The 13,123-nt window shown below is 38.0% G+C and overlaps 2 protein-coding genes across 4 annotated transcripts in view; one reads left to right on the forward strand and one right to left on the reverse strand.

Moving 5' to 3' along the window:
• Window positions 1–13,123, reverse strand: part of LOC129752781 (high affinity cAMP-specific and IBMX-insensitive 3',5'-cyclic phosphodiesterase 8) — a 326,911-nt gene that overhangs the window by 272,502 nt on the left and 41,286 nt on the right. The gene's annotated exons all lie outside the window — the stretch shown is intronic.
• Window positions 1–13,123, forward strand: part of LOC129752780 (mucin-2-like) — a 110,698-nt gene that overhangs the window by 87,156 nt on the left and 10,419 nt on the right. The window contains exons 2-3 of one of the 2 annotated variants that reach the window (XM_055748551.1): window positions 780–2,072; window positions 2,553–4,497. In XM_055748551.1, coding sequence (XP_055604526.1) covers window positions 780–2,072; window positions 2,553–4,497 — 3,238 coding nt within the window. Of the gene's footprint in view, window positions 1–779; window positions 4,498–13,123 lie in introns of both variants that reach the window. The other variant, XM_055748550.1, reaches the window with a different exon arrangement.

A 13,123-nucleotide genomic window follows, 5' to 3' on the forward strand; every position in this document is an offset into this window, starting at 1 on the left:
ACGCTTTGAATATCCCATATTTATTGTCAAAAGTTTTAAAACGCAAATTGCAAATGTGTAGTTGCAAAGCAGGTTTAATTGTTTTCAATTTGCAATTGGCTTCTATATTCAAGCTTTATACTTCTGATGGACGAGCATAATTATCACTGAGTTCGAAACTGGCGCCTAAAAGCCTTCCGCACTCAGAAGAGTTACACAATTTCGACTGTTCGAAAAATCACGGTTACCGTGTTACCTACTGCATTCCAATAATATGACTATAGGTACCAACAAAATTGGGCCTTCTCCATCAAGCGCATATGCTGCTATTGCTGCCCGCAATTTGGCGCGCACGCAAATCTCTCCAACAACAGCCAAAAGCCACCGAAACCTCCAAATCTCGACCATTAGGTTATGTGCGTACATTGCATCATTGACGAATGGAGAAGAACGTACATAGAAGCAAGTAGCAAATTCGAATTCGGCTCAAAAAAAAAATCGATGAAAGAAATTCAGATGCCCAGCATCAGCCGGCTGGCCGACCGTCATCATCGTTTGAGTGCTCAAGTGGTACCTACTTTGGCGATTGGCGGCGAGAGAATAATCGGATCAATTTATGCTTTGTGGCGTGTTTTCATCGTTCATTAGCAATGATCGCGACGACTCGAAAGCGTTTTTTCTTTTCTTTTTAGGTTGGGGGTGGCCATTTATTTGGTGATTATTGTTTTCACCGCACTTACTTTAAAAATAAATCCTAATTAATGATGGTTTTTCTCTTTCTTTTGTTTGTCTTTTTTCAGCATGTTTGGCGGATATTTCTCCTGCTGATGATATTGAACGATTTAAGTTTAATTAGTTCGGAGCCACAGTATCAGCAGCAGTTTCAACCACAACAACAGCCTCAGAATGGAAACTACCAGAACAACTACAATCCGAACTATAATTACAACAGCGCTCCCGCAACGGAAGGAGGACAGCAACAGCCAATTCAGCAAGTACAGCAGCAACAGAGGCCGTATCAGTATCCGAGGCCTCAAACGACACCAGCGCCAAGCATTTGGAATCGATTGACAAGTTGGTTGAACATTTTTGGAGACGATAGCAGCAGTAATAGACCGCAGCAGTCGTATCAACAACAACAACAACAATCGTACCAACCACAGCCAGTGCCACCCCCAGCTCCTCCAAGACCACAACCAGTGCAGCCAAGTTATCCACCAACCCAACCTCAGCAACAGCAGCAGCTTCAACAGCTACAGCAACAGGTTCAGCTGCTGCAACAAATACAGCTTCAACAGCAGCTTCGGCCTCAACAACCTGCAATTCCACCTCCTGTTCAACAACCACAGCTACTACAAAACGAACAGTACAGAAATGGTAGCAGAGCTGGGCTGGTGAGTACCATTTATGGGCCTCCAGGGTTCAACAGCCCCCAGTCGAGTGGCGGATTTGTTCCAATCAACTACCAGAGTGGTCAAGGAAGTGGTGGAACGAGCTTTTCTGTGAGTCAATCTTTCCAAGTGAATCCAGTGGGGGGACATGTAGCAAATGCCCCAATACAGCAACAAAGTGGTCCCTATCCACCTTCGACGCTACAGAAGCAAATCATAGGTTCCCAACAGGACCCACGGATATTGAAACCTTCCCAGCCCGTAGTTCAACCGAGTTTGATACGAGATACGGAGTTTACAACGGCATCACCTGGAGGTCCGGTACCAGTTCCTGGAGTAGATGTGTTCAAAGACTTCGATTATCATCCTTGCAATAATGTGCCATGGGTTCCTGTGGGACCTCCTCCAGGAGTTTTTCCTGGTAGTCAATCTCCAGCTAACGGATATGCTCCAAACACAATACCTCCACCGACTCAGAAACCAATAAAACTTGAGTTGAAGCCTAAGGGCCAAGTTCAGAACGTTGCACCGTATCCGGCAGCAAGTGCCAATCGTGAACCAGCAATTATCACAGCTGCACCAGGTGGTTCCAACGTCTTGCAACAACAACTGCAGCAGCATCAACAGCAGCTTCAGACCCTGCAGCTGCAACAGCTACAGCTTCAACAGCAGCAACTCCAACAGCAGCTTGCACAACTCAAGGTCAGTACCACACCAGACCCACACCCTCAACCTTCTCAACCAGCACCCCAAGTCCAATCAGCAGCTCCAACTCAAGCTCACTACGTGACCCGAAATCCAGACCAACCTGTAACTGCATTCCCACCGATAACTTTTCGACAAGTTTCAGCATCTTACTTCACCAACAAAGACTACCATCCACCAGCCAAGATCCTCCCGATACAAAACGAGCATTCACCTCAGACTTCGATAACCCTCCCTAACCTGAGTGCGACGCCCGTTCCACCGCTCTATACGGCGACCTCCTTCCACACCGACCCGTACAAATTCTATCGACCGCACAAGGCCCGGGACAACGTCGTGGAGCTGGGTCACGGGTATCCCCAATCCTCCAAATCGATGTCCGACAGCTACATCCGATACAATGACAACAACAATCCCTCCAATGATCCCTCCGATAACAATAATAATATCAACCACTCCATCTTCGACGTCGAACAGGTAGCGTCTTCATCGTCCACCCACTACACGACGGTCCGGTACACCAGCGAGGACTCGAAGCCGGCGGCATCCGAGATCCGAAACGTTACGCGAACCCGCTCGAATCAGCTTGTGGAGGAGGATGAGGACGATTACGTTGAATCTTCGGAGGAAGACGACGATCGTATCACTGGAGTCACGGTAACATTTCCGGTGGAGGTAACCAGTGTTGTTCCGAAGACTCGCTACTATTCATCTAGGACTTCTACCACTGAAAGGCCGACGACGCCACCTCCTCCAACAGATTCTGGAGAGCTTGGTAACGGAGTTCAAATCATCTACTCAGCCAATCTTCAAACGACAGCTCCGCTGAGCAATTCAGGTAGGGAGAATTTTGAACGACATTACAGTCAAATAGAGGAACAACGCCCTGTGGGTGGTCATTTTAATAACCTTCTCAGCGACGAGGAGGAAGATAATGATTCTGAAGAGAGCATGCCAGTGGCAGTGTCTACACCAGCTTCTTCCACAAAAGGGATTCCGATTTATACTACCTTCCAAGATGAAGGTTTCCGTCCAACAACATTGAAGAAGTTTTCTACCGAAGAACCGCCAGCTGAAATCACTACTCCTATTCCGTATACGATAACAACTATGCCAGCAACCAGGTCAACGTATCCTTCAACTATCACGGCCGCTATTGGTGGCTATCGGAACATAACTTCCACCAAGAAACCTAAACAAATACAAATTATCATACCATACAATACGTACAAGAAACCGGAACCCTTCAAACCGAAGGACGACGATGATTTTGAACGCACCCCTGAGGAATCGAATATCGTAACTCTTACATCGGAAACTACCACAACACCTCAGCCTCCGATACCGCACTTTGTGACTCGTGAATCTATGAAGTACTTCCATTCGACAACCAACCTCAGAGACATCCTACGGAAGGAAACTACTAGACCCTTCTCCCGACCACCAACTACAGTCCCAGAAAAACCAACCAAGACCAAAAAGGTTGAACCGGTTAAAGTCTCAAAGGAATCGAAGCCATTCACCCTCAGGATTCCCAAGATGACACCACTTCCACCTGTTTTCAATCTGACCGGTCTCAGTGCCGATCACCGGATTGAACAAACCACAACTACACCACCTCGCACTGTTCGTCCGACTATTGTCATGGCTCACCCATCTAAATTCACTCCCCAATACGTCAACATTACTCGTCCTCGTGTTACCCCTACCAATCAAATGTTTTCCCCCAGAACGACTCTAGCCCAACTCCTTCGAACCACCAAAATAATTACCAAACCCCCGAAAGCTTTTGAACAGCCCGAGTACATCACTCGACCTCGTCCTCCAATAATCTACCGTCGAACGACATTCCCTCCTTCCACAACAACTTCAACCACAACATCAACGCCGCCTCCAACAACTACAACAACTCCAAGAACCTTACCCCCTCCAACTACCACAACCCCTAGACCCACAACACCCACTACGGAAAGCTTCGAAACCACCTCGATCCCCATCTACGAGCGCAACGAGTGGGACATCGACCCACTCCTCCTTCAACGTCGCATTGACACCTGGACCGAGCAGCAATACTCCAGCGCCGACTACATGCTCAAAACGAGCTCGATCCCCCTACATCGAGTCACAAAAGCTATCCCCCTCGAATTCCTGACCACCACTATGCTCCCCTCCCTCCGAACCCGCTACAAGGGCCGGGACAGCTGGCACCAAGTCAAAATCGCCATCTCACCGCACACCAAAGAAAAGGTCTACGTCGTAACGCCGCAACCCTGGACCGCCATCGTCAACCAGCAGCGGCTATCCTCTTCGCTTCCGACGCGATTCTCCATCCGACCAACCCCGCAGCTCCGGTTCGGCGGAACGGCATCCCATCCGACCGGAATAACCCCCGAGGTGGTGCGCAGTGTTTCACCGGAATCAGGTACGGTTTGGTTCAATCACATACGAGAACACCATCAAGACTATGATGACGATGAAGACGAAGACGATGACAGCTGGGCGCTTCTGTGAATCGGGAGCGTCTAGGTTCGATGACCGTCACAACTAACGATAGATCTGGACAGAATGTTTTGGTTCTTGGAAGCAAGTTTCTTCACATTGAAGACGTGTGACAAGTAAGCAGCATATGTGCATGAAAAAAAACACAATATTCCTTCCTTGGCTATTGTAAATGGCTTGATTTTAGTTGTGTACAGTGACTGCAAATTGCAAATTATGTAAATACTATACCGAACCCCACAATGGTCCTGGTTCACTCTTCCAAAAACAAATATTAAAAATTATACTTAACACGGAATCGTCCACAAAATACTCAGCACTTACCTGGAAAAAAAAGAAAAAATCAATATTAGAAAATTGATAGGCATTCTCACAGGCTAAAGTTAAATTCAAATTAAAATGAATATTTTTCAAAATTATCTTTTAACAATTTTTGATGGATTTTTGAAGATAATTTTAAAACTTTAAAGTCAAAAGTATTCCAAAAGTTTACTTTTTATGGTCTTGATGTCAGCTTGAAATTTTAAAAGCTTTCGAATCGTGATTCGAAAAAGAAAATTTAGTAAACGATCAATGATACATTGATTATATTATGTGAACCCTCCACGATAAAACAAATCGTAGCCCAGGTTTGATCAAGTCAATGGAATTGAATAAAAACCTGTATTCTAGGTTTCTTTTTGGTTAAATAACTCAAAGCAAAAGCACAAAAAAATAAATCCACTTCAAATCACAAAAAATATTGAAACTTATTTTTCCAAATAAATGGGTCAAACTTCGGAAAACCGGAAACTTCATATTTTCCGAAAAACTTCAAACGCTTTAGTTGTTCTTTATACTTTAACAATCTTAAGCTATAACAAAATATTTCTCAAAAAACGAGTAGGGGAGATAAGGGCATAAAGCGCACCCAGAGCCATGGATGGCAAAACTCCTCAGATCGGCTTGTCCAGTGAAAGAGAGTGCAATTTTTTTTGTCTGCCTGTCAAGCTGTGCGGGGACCAGCGATGCTACATTAAAATCGGTATTTTTAAGTCTGAGAAAATCGATATTCGGTGTGAAAATTTCAAAAATCTTCATTAAAATAATATTAGAAAAAAGGCTATTTTGCAGATATCACGATTTAAAACATGATATTTTCTGTTTAAAAGACAGTCCACTGCGACTTTATAGTGTTACTCACTCTAAACACTATTACACTGGGTCACAGCCAAAAAATAGTCTGGGGTTTCTCAGCTGATTTAGACTAATTTTTGTGACCTGAGTTAGAATATGACATTGATTTTGCTGTACTTTTTGAGATACAGTATTCTAATATCCTGACCTGATTGAACAAAACCATGGTCATTTTCGGACTCAGGGCGTCAGTATTAGTCTAATTCAGTTGGAAAACCCTGGACTATTTTCAAAAAATCTTTTTTTGTTACTCAGTGTTATCATTTAGTATTGTCATACTCAATACTACACAGAGAAACAGAATTTTTGGTGCTGATTTTGAATCATTCTTTCTTCTACATTAATGGATCCAGATCTTGCCTGGATGGTTTTGTTTCAGAAACGCGACGTTGATGAAAAATTAATTTCTACAATTTTTAAAATATGGAATAGATAAGATTATAGCTATTTCTCCCATCATTCAAGAAAGTTATTGAGTATTTGATATTTTAGATGTTGACTCATTTAACAACTTTGTTGAAGACTGCGAAACTATTTGACTTATTGATTTTTTTTAAATATCAGAAATTCGATCCTGATTAAAATTTCTTTTAAATTTCGCCAATATTCCCATTTTTTGCGGTGTAGAAAAAAAATAACCAAATCAAAACTTCCATGACTTTTTTCTTTGAAATCAATATTACTCGTGGTCTCCTGGAATGATGATTGTTGTGTGAAACTCTTTATTTTTAAAATATTTGTAATATTTTAGAGCTTTGCCAAAACAGCGCACAAATTTTAAAAATATTTTTATCAGTTTTTAAAAGTTATCTAAAAACATCGGAGTTTTTTATATTTTTTGGACTTGTGCTATTTATTAAGAGCGTACACTTATCCTAAATTCCTAAATTTTTAACAAACAACTTTAAGACATGATCTATTTATGTCTTGAACTGCTATAGTCCCTAATCTACCATGTTATTTGATCATCAAAATTCGATCTCGAGAGAGTTGGCATAGAAGACAAAGATGCTTTCGAATACCCTGAGACTTGCTAGCTAAATAGGGACTAGAATTATATAGGTTCAAAATTAAAAAAAAAAAAAAAACAAAACGAAAGTTATAGCTATGTTTTGAAAAGTCAAAACGAAATTTTAAAAAATCGGTATGAAATCGGTAGGTGTTGCCAAGAATCGGTATTCGGTATATAACTCCTCATATGAATACCGAAAAATCGTTAAGTGTGGCATCTATGCCCCCGACAAATATATTGCTCATTGTGTTGAGGATAAATCTGAGACCAAGCACAGTTTATTCTTGGTACGTTCACGAGAAACGACGCTGCTCTTCGAACCAAAGATGCCAGAGGTGTCCTGATTTTTCAGGATTTGTCCTGATTTTTGAGAAGCCGTCCTGATTTTTCAAAAACTGTCTTAATTATAGTTTAATTTGTAAAAAAACAGTATAACCTCTTCAACCGATGGTAATCTTCGGTTCAGATGATATTTAAACGGCGTTTTTTCGATATAAACTACAAGCAATCTAACTTCTCATCTTGCACGTCATTGGATGGCTTTTGAATTTTAAGCTCTCATTCATCTGAAACGAATTAAATGAAATTTCAACCCATCGTTTCAAATAGTATTTGCAACGAGGAATGTATGAATAAAATGATTTTTTTGTTCCTCAAAGGACACATTATTTCCAATTTTTTAAAACAATTTTAAAGAAATAGCACAGGGTCACAGCATTTTTGTGTCTAAGATTCAAAAACTGATTTTGAAAGATTTGGTCTTCTTGTATTCAAAATATTTTCAGATTTTGCTACCAGGGCTAGTTTTGGGGATATGGCATGTGGAAATTTTAAAACTGGTCCTTTTTGCGTATTATCAATTGTTGATAACTGATAAACTATTTAACTTACATGAAAACTGGAAGCTGATTATAAATCATTTTACTATTTAAATTGAACAACGGTTGCCAAGGACCGTGTGAATTTTAGGAACTATGTTCAGTTCGATTTTAAATCATATAACAACTTCGTGAAGACTGCGGAATTATTTCACTCATTGTTTTAAAAATACCAAAGATTTATGATTTATTTTTATTTTCATAGATTACAGTCTCACGACATAACTTGAGGTACATTATTCCCGAAATTGCTGAAATTCACTCTGTCCATGGCAACCGTTTTCTAATTTTCTCGGACATGCCACGTTCATCAGATCATGCTTTCCTTTGTCTAACCGCCTCGTTTGGCGCGCCCCTGCTACCCTATTTAGTTTATATCTTGTTTAAAAATTTCATCGAAATTCCCGTATTTCACAGATTTGGGAAAAAAAATTATAAAAATACTTCAATACTGTTTTCTAAGAATAAAGTCTCTCGTTATCCTCGGAAAAGTTGATTTTTGTATTAAAAACTTATTTTTAAATATTGGCAACTAGTTGAACCCATACGAACTCCGTTTCGCTTTCAATTTGGAATATGTCATGAACAGTTTGTATGAAAGCCAATTGCCAAGCATTTTCCAGATGCACTTCTGAATTCATTGTTAAGTAATAATTGCAAAAATATTGGACGATCACTTTGTCAGTCGTCTGCTACTAAATTTGAAATCAGAAATCCTTTGACCGTGCCAAAAAACCACGTGTATAAATTTCGAATCGATCATTGCATAACAACGCAATTATTGCCAAAAAGCTAAACCCCTTTCGGGGGCTCTTATACAATCTTTGATGACTGAAATCGATTGCCCTTCCCTCAAAACTCCCGTGTGCAAATTTTAAAAGCAATCTATTGTATAATAACGTCAATATTGCTAAAAACAGTGAAAAATTAATTTATATGGACGACCCATTTCGTCAACCCCTGGCAAAACATTTGACATCTGAAATCGGTTGCTCGTCCCTGAAAACTACCGTGTGCAAATTTTCATCCCAATCCGATGTGAAATGACGACGATATTACAAAAATATTGAAAGGTTTGTATGGACGACCCCCTTTGCCGGCCCCTTACACTGAATTTAATATCTGAAATCCATTGCTCATCTCTCAAAACTCTCGTGAACCAATTTTCGTCTGAATCCGATGTATAATAACGACAATATCGCATCAACAGTGAATCGTTAATATGGACGACCACTTTGGCCGACCCCTGATTTTAGTTTGGATAAGTGAAATCAGTTGTTTGTCTCTAATAACTTCTATTTGCAAATTTTCACCCCAATCCGATGTATAAAAACGTCAATATAACTAAGATACTGAAAATGGACAACCCCTTCTGCCAGCCCCTTACACTGAATTTGATACCTCAAATCAATTGCACGTCACTCAAAACTATCATGTACCAATTTTGATCTGAATACGATGTATATTAACGTCAATATCGCAAAAACAAAGAACAGTTAATATGGACGACCACTTTGGATGACCATTTACAAAAAAAATTGACACCTGAAATCAATTGCTCGTCACCCAAAGCCCCCATGTGCAAATTATCAAGACAATCCGACGAAAATTAACGTCATTTTCGCGAAAACAATATTTGTCTTGTATGGACGACCCCCTTCAAAAGGGATCTTCCGAAAATTTGAAAACATTGTTCATCATTCCTGGTCCAAATGAGCATCCATGCCAAATTTCAGACATCTAGCTCTTAAGACGGCTGAGTCTATAGAGGACAAACAAACAAAAAAACAAAAAAACAAACATACAGAAATTGCTTTTTTAATATATAGATGTTCTACAGTTTTTTCCAAAAAACTGCACAAATTTGTTAAAAAAATAATAAAAGTTTTCTAAAAACAAGAATTTATAGAAATAAAAATGATTAATGAATATTTGGATCATCACTGCAATGTTTTTTATATAAGCTCAAACATCCTTTGCACCTCCGAAGTTGTGAATTTTGTTAAAATTTTGTAAAAAAAATCAATCAATGAAGCATAAATTTCTGATCGAACATGGCAAGAAAATTTAATTTTTCCGAGGTGCAAACAATTTAAGAGCTGATTTTGACTGATCCTGGAATTCTGAATTCAAATATGCATTTAATTTCATTATCTCAGCTCTCATTTCTAAGATTCAAGGCTAAAAAATCCGTTTAAAAAATAAATAAATTTATAATTTCTGCGCTTTTTCGTAAAAAAAAACCTGTAGAATGGTACAAAGATTTTGAAAATAAACGTTTCAAACCAATGGTCAATTTTCTTGATGTTTGTAAGTGATTTTAACTTTTGAGAAAAATTAACAGTAGTTTTCTGAACTGAACAGAAAGTCTGGATTTTCGTTGGGATTTGATGAAATTAAAAAAAAAAAATTCAAACCGAAATCATGATTGCAGCCTTCAAATTGTTAAAAAATAAAAATTTTAGATATCAAAAACTTTATAACGTCCGTTTGTGATGTCAGAAATAGTTATATTTTTTTTTCAATTGAATTTTCAAAATCATTGTAGGATTACATTAATTTTCTAAAGCATTGTATCTGTGAGACTAGAAAACCTAGACAAAGTCTGGAACCTTCCAAAAATATGAATCTAAGTTAGTCCACGAACATTCAATCTGTAGTCTCGTCACCGAGAAAACAGTTGAATGATAATGGGATAGTTTAAATCAGTAATTTTCAAACTTTTTTCCCTCACCGCCCCTTTTGTTGACTTTTCGAGCTCAACGCCCCCCTGAGCAAATTTTTTAAATAATTTCAGAAAAAATGCTGTAAATTTAAACGATAGCAGAAAAACCACAAGTTTTTGATTTTTTTTAAAAGTTTGATTTGAAAAGGTTTTATAAAGAATATTTTAGTTGTGTTATAATTAACTTAAGAAGACCGAAAAGCCAACACATAACCTAACAATTGTAGCATAACGAAACTCAAAATGAAATTAAAAAAATGTTGTTTCAGACCTCTAGAAACATATTGAAAAAAACCTCTAATTCCCTGGTCTAATTATGAAATTGGAGAAAAGAGTAATGATAAAATGCCTATCTAAATTTTGATTGACAAATTTTATAATTTGACTACTAGAGTTCTTTAATGTCGTTTTATTGTTGGGTATCAAACGAACTCGTTGTCGTTCCAATTCTAAGTTGTTTTTTAATTAGAGAAAATGTGAATTTTTAAATGATCCCACCGTCCCCTGAGCTCTTCCAACGCCCCCGACATTTCAAAGTTGCTGAAAGCGCTAGGCACTCTTCTGATCGTCCCTGCGGCTCCTAGTGGTTCAAAATATTTAAAAAAAAATGACAAAAATTAATAAAAAGCTATTTTTATTTAAGATTACATGCGAAACATTAAAAAAACTATAATTTTTTTTTCAATGATAGTTTTTTTTTAAATATTTTTAAACTGTGACCCAGAGATGGGTGTTGAATCAAGCATTCAGTCAGCGAAACTTTTTTGTAGGGAAATGAATCCAACTGTTAGTCGAAATTTCAGGGACTAGACTAGCTGAAAATTAATGTTGAAATACATGCGAAAAAAATTGCCTTGTCTCCCGGTAGGACTTGAACCCACATCTTGCGCCTCTCCGGGGCCCATGTATTAAAATTCTACTACAAGAGACAACCTGGCGTATGAACGTTACACCACGACACTCGACACACGACACTCGACCAGTATAACTTTCATACGCCAGGTAGAATGTTAATACATGGGCCCCGGAGAGTCGCAACATGTGGGTTCAAGTCCTACCGGGAGACAAGGCGATTTTTTTTCGCATGTTTTTCAACATTAATTTTCATCTAGTCCAGTCCCTGAAATTTCGACTTACAGTTGGATTCATTTCCCTACAAAAAAGTTTTTTTTAATTTTCAAAACAGATTTAGAACATCAAACTGGAAAATTGATATTTTTCAATCATATGTGAATATTTTTGTTGAAATTATTTTGGGCTTCGAAATTCTTCAAGGTTAGTTGCATGGATATTAAATTGATGTTTTATGGCGAATTAACCTATGTATTTAAGCACTCAATGTAGGATTTACTCTTTAAAATTTTCTTGGTTTTAAGATATTTTTTTGTTGAGACTTCCACTTTTTCAATGGTACCGTAAACTGGGGGAACTTTGATCACTTTTTTCGTTCATTTTTGAATATTTTGGAAGGGGTTGCTTTTCGTAATTTCTAAAAGTTTTAAAACACTTGCTGAGGTGAGGAGTGCAAATAATCATCATTGATTGCAGTAAATTTAACGACATTGGTGGTTATAATTAAAAGTTTGTTACAAAACCAGATTTCGAGTTTCGGGGTAACTTTGATCACTATGGTTTTTACGTACCTTAACATCTTCAAAATTATTGTTATGGTGCCATTTAGCAAATACATTTACAATACAGTTATTTTTGATAGGACTCAATAATTTTTTCAAGGTTTTTTTTTAAACATTTATAATCAAAAGCTGGATTATGTTGCTGCATACATCTAGGGGTAAAAATTATAAACATTTCTCAATTTTGTTTGGCCTCCAAAACAAATAAAATGTTGCCTTCATGCAATTCCCTAGTTTCTCGCACTGTTCCTATGTTTTTTTTTCCAAATTGAACCATTTGATAGGGTCATAGCCATTTTAGCTTTCTCATAGAAAATCCCCGTTTTTATATATCCAAAAGTTATCACCAAATGACCATAAAAATAACACAAACTGAACCTTATCAAAGATAAAAGTTGGATTTTCTCATAAAACAACCTATTTCTCCCTCAATGCTTAAATTTTATCAGGAGAGATGTTTGTTTGTGAGTCTTAGAAAAACCAGATATTTGAAGATTTTAAAATAACATTTTGAGTAATATCATAAGTCACCTAATAAAAACCAAATTTTACTTATTTGTTACTCAATTTTTAGACTTTTAAAAGTAGTTATCAATTTTAAAATATTATTTCTTTTTACTTAGTTAATGATTATTATCTGCAATAATTTCATGTTGATCAAAGTTACCCCGGCGATCAAAGTTCCCCCAGTTTACGGTATTTAATTTGCCATGGTTATTGGCAGCGCAACTTATATTTTTGTTCCGAAAAGTAGAATGAGTAAATCGGATTTTTCTATCATCAAATTTTGGGCTTTGAACTAAGTGAAACTTTATAATTTCATGATATTGAGGATGTTTTTCATCTCAAAACTGTAGAATAGATTATAATTGATTATATTATTTTAATGGCATTGCGGCGAGATGAACTTCTAAGGTAGAAATGTTTAAGTCATTAGGAAGAATATAGCTGGATAGATGAAGCGAGTGCGCTTCGTAGAGGAAGTGAAAAGGTGGTGAAGAATGTAAGCGGAGGGCAGTTTTGTGTAGAAAGCTCAAAACTGATCGGGTAAACTTTTGCTAGGCTCACTGACTGACTATGTAGAGGAGGCGAAGCAATCGCAGATCCCCTTCATAGTCAGCCTA

The sequence above is a fragment of the Uranotaenia lowii genome, chromosome 3 (assembly GCF_029784155.1).
Source record: "Uranotaenia lowii strain MFRU-FL chromosome 3, ASM2978415v1, whole genome shotgun sequence".
NCBI lineage: Eukaryota > Metazoa > Arthropoda > Insecta > Diptera > Culicidae > Uranotaenia > Uranotaenia lowii.